The sequence below is a fragment of the Morone saxatilis genome, unplaced genomic scaffold (genome assembly GCF_004916995.1).
Source record: "Morone saxatilis isolate NCDOM2014 unplaced genomic scaffold, NCSU_SB_2.0 Contig2, whole genome shotgun sequence".
Classification (NCBI taxonomy): Eukaryota; Metazoa; Chordata; class Actinopteri; family Moronidae; genus Morone; species Morone saxatilis.
Window position 1 is genome coordinate 20394926 of NW_023339762.1, and position 8489 is coordinate 20403414.

General features: G+C 40.5%; 1 protein-coding gene across 1 annotated transcript; it reads right to left on the minus strand.

The window, feature by feature from the left end:
• Positions 1-302: 302 nt before the first annotated feature.
• rag2 (recombination activating gene 2) lies at positions 303-1901 on the minus strand. The gene has a single exon (XM_035665449.1). It carries the CDS (start codon positions 1899-1901, stop codon positions 303-305), a length of 1599 nt encoding a protein of 532 aa, XP_035521342.1.
• Between the last annotated feature and the right edge of the window lie 6588 nt (positions 1902-8489).

Here is an 8489-nt window from a genome sequence, read left to right on the forward strand (position 1 = left end):
GGTAAAGTCATTTAATGGAATACGAAATTAAAAATGGACTGTTGTACAGTTAATAAAAATACAAACTACAAAACACTGTAGACAGACTAAAAAGGTATGTTTTATAAAACAATGTAAAATTGTATTGAAAATATATGTCTTTTAGACATGAAATATCAGGTCACAATTGTATTGTTTATTCACATATTGTGTATTCTTCATCATCATCATCATCGTCATATACTTACTTAATATAAAACAAGACACCTCTTCATGACATTATTAACAGTGACCATCTACACACGCCATAACTAAAACAGGATTCAGTCAAAAAGTCTTCTGAAAAAGTTTTTTTTGGCAAGGGACATCTTGATTATCGGAGTTTTCCTGTCCTTAACTTTCATGGGGGTACGCTTCAAAGGCATGACCTGTCGAGGTGGGGTCATCTCCTGGTAAGGCAAGCCTCCATGGTCCAGGCAGAAGTACTTTTTGTTGCCCTGAGAGAGCCTTAGCAGCAGGGTCTCAGACAGCTCCATACACTGGGCATGGACCCAGTGCCCACCCTCCCCCCTGGAGCAGAAGATCATGGCTGGTCGGTGGAGCTCAGTGGAGTAGAATGGCTCCCACTTGTTGGGGTCCAACTGACAGCCCAGGCAGCATTTGATCCAATAGCCTGTTCGTGATTCATCTTCTTCATCGTCCTCATTGTAAGTATCCCCTTCTCCATCACTGCTGTCCTCCAGCTCATGTGGCTCACGACCAAAGTAGAGCTCCTCAGAGTCTTCAAGAGGAGTGGAGTCATCGTAATCTGTTGACTCCTGGCTGCAGCCCTGGGTTCCTTCTTCCTCTTGGCCTTCTCCCTGTGTCTGGAAGCTCACCAGATAAAAGTAATGCATATCTTGTTGGCATGGCCTTCCCTCAGTGGGTACACCAAGTAGGACGCTTCCCTCTCCGGCACTGCCGCCAAACCAAGTACGACTATGGATGATATCTGGGATCCAATTTGGTGGTTCCAAGGGCTCAAAGTGGATTCCTTTCTCATCCAGAATCACAGTGCTGCACTCCATCCTCTTCTGAGAGTCTGATTGATACCCACCTAAGATGATATATCTGTGAGAAGGACCTGTACGGGTGATTATAGCACTAGAGATGGATATGCCAGTGTCCAGAGTCTCACAAGAAAGCAAGGGGCTGCCCTGCAGAAGCTCAATGCGCAGGCAAAAGAGTCGAGGGGGGCGGGAGTCAGAGGTGAGCGAGTGACCCCCGAGGAAGTAGACGCAGTTTTCTCTGGCAAAGGCCAAATGGAAAGACTGTCCATCGCTGAGTTCAGGTATAGTGTGAGCAGAGGAGCAACCAAACTCCAAGTCAAACAGGAACACCTGAGGAGGACAGTCGACGACACTGTTCCAGGTCTCTGTGGTCCGCTCTCCTGCAGGCATGTAGGATCTACCCCCAAACAATACACAAGCTGTCTTTCCTCGGCTTTGAATCATGCTCATTGTGTGGCCGTATCTGGCCCCTGGCAGTTCTCCCACCAGTTCTTTCTCTTTGCAGCACAAGGTCAGTTTACGATTGCAACCACGGCTATCCATGGTCAGCAGATACAGACTCGATGAGATCTCATTATTTGGGGTGCGGCCCCCGTGGATGAGATAACTCTCTGGAAGCCCATCATAGGGGTCGAGGCGGCACACAGCTGGACAGCGTAATGGAGGAAGATAGCATGAGTCATTGGAGAAGGAGATGGCCCTCAACTTCATCTCACCACATTTAACCCGAACCCCAAATACCCCTGTTGGACATGAGCGCTTGGGCCATCCTTTCTGGCCAAACAAAAGAACTTCACCATCCAGCTGTAGCAGAGAGCAGCCGGGCTGTAGGAGGCCTGCACAGTTCACTGGAGTTAATGGTTGCAGGGTCATTTTCCAGCAGGTGCCTGCGTCAAAACAGCACACAAACACAATATGTCAGTCAGCTGTTGATTGTTTTCATTCAGGGTTTTAAATCTTTACTTCCTGTTTATTACAGTAACACCTGGAGGACCATATTCCACGCAATCATAATATGCACTATAAACCCCCAAAAATTGTAAATAAGGGCAGTCTCCATTATTAAAGATGGATTATAACGGCTACTGATATTTTGACATAAATAAATAAAAAATTAAAATGAAGGAAAATAGTCCTAGTAACAAAGAAATAACATGAAATAAATACCACTGATTACTAATACAACAACCACAACTACTACCACTACTACTGCTGCTACTTATTATCATTATGTTCATATGAAAGAATTTGTAGAAGGTAAACTGGACTTTTCTCAGACTCATTTTGCCAAGATGTTACATTTTGGTGATGCATTGGACAAAAAACATACATTACTGACACACCACGCTGCTGATATTGTTTGGCAACACAATGTAACTCTGCATTTTGATTCCTTAAGTCAACCATTAGCAACAATATATAATTACACACACACATAAGCAAGAAAAAGATGACCTCTTCATAGTACCACTTTTCAACCACAAACAAAACCTTTGTATCTTTGAATCAGAACCTCAGTGTCTTGTCTTGTCAGTGACTCACACACTTTTTGGGAAATGCTTACATGATGACAGCACTGCAAGCTTTTGGGTTACATTTTCTGGTACAACAGTGTCAGTTTCATTATGAAATGATTGGACACTGGCACAGCATGGACTTTTGCATTAGGTACTGGTATTGTGGATTTTACCTTTGAATCCGAACACATTTACTGAAGTAATTTTCCAATTTAATTATTGATATATCTGTTTTGGAGTTTATTCTGAGCTAGACTGGGGCAACAGTTGTGCCATTATTATATCAAGTGAATGTTATACAATTCAGTTATAGCATGTAATATAATATAACGTAATTTCATTAGCTTTAATAGCAATATTTATCCTGCTGTGGACAGTATGAGTCACTTCAATGTTTTAATGTTTGACTATGTTTTACAGTCAGGAAGATGGTTACACATAGACTCTACAAGTTAGTTAACAGTACAACGTTAGTTTAAAAAACCCAAGAACTGCTTCCTTTTACATTTACATAATTACTTAATTACATATTTTTTAGCTTGCTTACCTCACGGCCAGGGTCAGGATGCAGTACTTGAGCTCACTTTAGTATGAGTCTTACAATCACTAAGATCAACCTAAATCACTCTTTACGTAGCTGAACTCTGACAAAGGCAGACGGTGACAGAGTTTGTGAAGCTTCGTTGACTCACAAACACTTCCATATCTTGAGGTTAACAGTCTGTGACTGCTGCTCACTGGCAGGTGTGCTGCCTGAATGCATTTAGTGAGTCACTTCAGTGATATCACTGGATATCAGTTATACCAAGAAAGATACAAAAGGGTATTGTGAGACTCTAGTCTGTTGAACAATCCTAACTTGTACAAGAGAATGAGACACACTGATTTGCTTTAACACATTGCTCTCTTTTAAGAAATTTCATTTTTACATTTATTTTGTAAATTGTGTAATACACATCCAAAACTGGCTTTTCAAGTAATACAGTAAAAATAAATAATATGCTAAATAGTAATAAACTGATGTTCATGACAGTCTAGATAACAACCACGGTGGGAAACATGATCTACATTGTGGAGGAAATGCATTATGAAAAAATGTCTTAAATTTGTCCAACTTGTTCATTTTTTTATTTCCATCCAACAGGACACACCTCTGATGGGAGGTTAGATAATATAAATACATAGAAAGCAACAGTGTTTTTGCTGTCTATGCTATTAAGTCCTTCAGACCAGCTTAATTGTTAGCTAGTTTTTTTTCTGGAAATACATTTACCAACTTTATGAGACAAACTAAAATATCTATGTTTGGAATAATCCCCCTATTCAACCATCTTAATTATTGTATTAACCAATGCAGATGCAAACAGCCATTTAATTCAATTTAATTAAACTTTTTATTAATATGCTTTAAACATCTGAAATTCCTTAGAAATTACAATTATTATAATTATAACAATTATAATTATCTAAAATCATTTTTTGACCGAGGCTTGGACTCCTATTTTACACAATTTTACCAAAACTGATTACGCGACCTACAGTAATCAAAGCTTTTCTTTAATTATGATACTGATCTGCCATTCATATCCAGAAAAACAAGTCAAGGGCAACCACTTCTAGGGTGAAAACAGAAATATTTATTCAACACTGCTTTATGAGAAAGAGTATGTCCTATCAAACATAGTATGTCTATTTTCTATAGGTTTACTGTACATTCATTCACATTTTCAGCTTTGCTACTGTAGCATTAACTAAAAACTGTGTTTTTGTGTCTGATGCATCTCCCATTCCCTTAGTTTTCTTGTGCTTTGCCTTCACGTGAAGATGATGATTTTCCCTCATGCTTTACTTATTTTTGGCATCAAAAACGATCTGATCCTTTACACACTGTCAGTTTGCTTTTAAACCTAGCTAAAAAAGCCCTGTACATATTTTAACTAAAATGGCTATTAGTTGCAGCCTGCCTTCTCCATAAATACTGTCCTTCAGCGCTGAATGACATGCTGTACTGGCAGTGTGAGTCATTAATTCACACAAAGAAACAAAACATCATTCTAAAACAATGATGAGTACATTCTAGCAGCAGGTACAGTCTGAAATTCCTCTGTATATGTCTCTGTTTTATAGATTTGACCTACTGTGGGTAAAAGCATCCCCTATATGAGTGACACACATGCCTAAACACCTAGAGAAAAACTGAGCTGGAAGCAGATGTCTACTAATTCATTAGCATAATGTTTTTGTGCACTGAGCGGCTGAGAGAAAACTTGAGGAGTGTGCAAAACAAAGGCAGAAACCACAAGTGCCTGGAAGACCGTTACAGCTTGAAAACACAAAACAGCAGAGCACCTGTGTCTCTAAACCGATGCTTATAGGGCTGAGTGGAAGAGAAAAGACTCTCTTGTTACTAGAGAGGATATAACGCATGAATTCAGATGTCAGTGGGATATGCAGAATGGCTTTTCTTTCCTCTTTATTTTTTAAAGAAGAGTTCCATCCGTATGAATTCAGCCTTGGAAAAATAAACCATTCTAGTCACCGCAAGGTATCCACACAAAGCACTGTCGAAAAGTACAGACTGCTATATGTAGCCACAGCTGGGATGGTGCACAGAGTGAGTAGGAGGCACAGCGGTGTGTGGCAGACCCCAGGCCATGCAAGGATTTGTACATAATTGATAGAACAAAGTAATTAGAATCTATGGTAGCACCTGTTTCTGTCCCTTGTAATGTATCACTACCTGACTGTTGCTACCCTGAAGCGCGGTTTTGACGGATGGCATGGTGACAGCTCTGATGTTCTGACGATCACTGTGCAGTGGTGTTTATCACTATTTAATGTTACGGTAATTGCTCCCCTTGTGGTGATTGGTACTGAGTGCCGGTGGGGCACTTCCACCTCACTCTGGTTAATATTGCTGCGCTGCTGTGGTTATCATCTGGTGAGAGGTGATCTGTAATACCACAATTTAGTTTTTATATTCAGAATCATTGTTTTTACACTGTAACAGTCCGTCTAATTCCCAACCATGTCTCCTAATATTTATGTTCACATACTGATATCTTTCATCAGCAAACTCATGTATTAGGGACACCTTATGCCCCCAAGTGTTTGCTATTTGTTAACATTAAAGGAACTCGAAGCAATTGGTCTTAAACTTAGTTGAAGCTGCACTAATCAATGTTTGTATTAACAATGGAAAATATGTGAAATCGCTTGTAGTGACAAAGCCAGTAAATAATTATGAGCTGACTCTACACCTCCCCTTTAGCATTTTTCAGTTTGTTGTCTAGGTTTTAGGCAACTTGCAACTTTAATGTTTCACTCATCTCATATCAGCCGGGTTCCCTGTCAAGGCAGGCAGCTGTTTTTATGAAAAAGCTCTGATAAACCAAATGTGTACTACCTGCCCAGCACCAAACAAGAGACACACAATGTTGGCGACCATAGTGACAATAGTGGAGCGTTTAGCAGTAAAAAAAAAAACAAGAGTGACTTACATTCATCCGGGGGCTAGAAACACAACTAATTAAACGCTAATGTTGCTCCATGTTTGATGTGTTAATAGGCCAGGAAGGTCATTAGGTGTCTTAGTGGCCTATAGCAAGTGTGTTGCAACAGGGTATACAAATCCTGTTCTCTTATGTCAAAGTCCTGTGCCATGTACTTGCACTTGTACATGCATTGTAAGCCCACTAACAACCCTTATCCTCTTACTTCTGTCTGACTTCCTAGATTGGATAAAGCGCTGCCAGTTAACACAATCCGGGAATATGTTTCCTCAAAATATATTTGGCAAAGCAAATCACTAGTATATAAGAGAATCTTGCAATAAATAGGGGTGTTGAAGCAACAATGCCCTTCCATGCTCAATGTTCCTTTGTTCCAAATCCCTCTTCTTCTTTCATCTTGTTCCTATTGTTCTTGGATTCCCTGCTCCACTAAATGTGTTTCTCCTCTTTTATCCTCTCTCTGTGTAGGTGAGCAGCAAGGTTTGGTTGCCTTGGTAAGTGGCAGGATGCCAGGCGTGCAGACTGCCTCAGATACCCTGGCATCAGACCAGATGCTGGTGGAAGCCCTGGAGTCTTTTCTGCGGCTCCACTGAGCTCTTCTAGGTCTACTTCATTTAGCTGTCTTCAGGACAGTGTCAAAGTTCATGGGTTGTGACTGTTATATGTTGAACAGGTGACCTAAAGCCATGTTTTAAGCTGATAGGCTTAGATCTGCCCTCACCCTGCCTCTCTATTTTCCCAACAGGGAATACTGTGAGTAGACACAGGACAGCAGCCCTGCAACTAAACTAAGTCCCGAGGGAGATGGAGAGATCAGGAGACGGAGCAGGAACAGAGTGGTCAGAGCACAGGAGGAGCGAGATGTGACAACAAAAGGACAGCTCGATGGCTGGATCTCACTTGTGGATCAGGTTGAGGTCAGTGGCTTGTTGATCCTCCGCTGTACCCTGGAAGCTTGATGGATTGTAGCATTGAGTAAGAAAAACCTGCAGAAAAGTTTAAAATCACACTGAATCCCCTCGTTGAATAACCCCTCCTCCTTCACCTGTCTCAGTGCTTTCCTCCTTTATCTCTGTCTGTCTCCTCCAGTTTATCGCCACAGTCCTCCCTACTGCAGTGACTCTTGATTTTCTTTAAGCAAATGGCCGGACTGTTTCAGCGCAAGGGAGTTTACTTCAGATGTGTACACTGAAGCATGAACAGGACCTCAGGCAATGCCAGCTATTGATTTTACTATGATTCTGATTAGAGGGCTCCCTGTTGCAATCGATACCATACATCAGTGAACTGCACAGTGAAACTGATGGTCCCAGATAGGATCCCGTATTTGGTTTCCAATTAATCACGCTGTTGATTATTTTTAAGATTAAAAGGCAGTTGAGTGAGCACAAGATTCCTTAGCATATATAACAGTTCAGCATGAGAGGCTCTTGACTGTCCAAACCCATTGGACACTGAATGTAACAACTACAGTCAATAACACCACTTGATCATCATGATTAAATTTTATGGGCTGCTAGACACTGTACACTGTACGATACGAGTATGATGAAGGATATTCCTCTCATACAGCTCTCTTTCACTGAGAGTCTTATCTTTGTGTAATGACTGATGGCGGCACTTATTTGACAGGTAGCAGCTGTGGGAATTAATGCTACAGCGCTGGAGGCGAGGCTGGAGGTCCTGATTTTGCACCAGGTATTATTTACAGAGTATAATAGAGCTGCTATTTATTAAGAAAATAATTTCAACGCAATTCAGATGTATTCTGAATAAAATGTGTTAACGTGCAGTTTTAACTTAAGGAACAGGAATACATATTTATATGTATATATAAAATCAATGTTAACAATGGGTCAAATGACAGGTATGTAGTAATGTAATGCGGCTGCATCATAGTGACAAACTCACAGAGAACAGTCCCCCTACAGTCCCACGGAGCATAGTGTCTTTCAGCTCAGTTTTCATTTTACAGCACACTGCTTTAATGTTTTGTTTTTGTCTCACGGCTCTTATCAACCTTGTTGGTGTTTTTTCAGTGAAGGAGCTCTGATAAACCCTCTGTTAATTACTAGCCTAGCACCAAATGCAAACAGAATTATTTATTTAAAATATTTAGTTTTAATTATTTAGAAATTATTTATGCCCCAGTTCAAGTTGTGGCTATTCAGAAGGTTAATGTTTTGGCATAGATCTGATTAGATCTGCCCCTAGTTACTGAATTTAATTCTAAAAGGTAACCAGTATCATTTTCAATTTCTCATGCTTATAACCAACCAAATTCCATGAAAATCGGTCCGGAATTAAATGATTTTCAGCCGATTTTGTTTCAGTATTTTCAACTATAGCCGTTCTTGAGCTCCCCCATACGACTTCAGCACAGACGCATTGTTTGCTATGGGTGTCAGTTTTTGAGCAATGACAAAAGCCAA

Excerpts from the sequence above, each read along its gene's own strand:
- rag2 (XM_035665449.1), bottom strand. The coding sequence starts at position 1,901 with ATGACCCTGCAACCATTAACTCCAGTGAACTGTGCAGGCCTCCTACAG.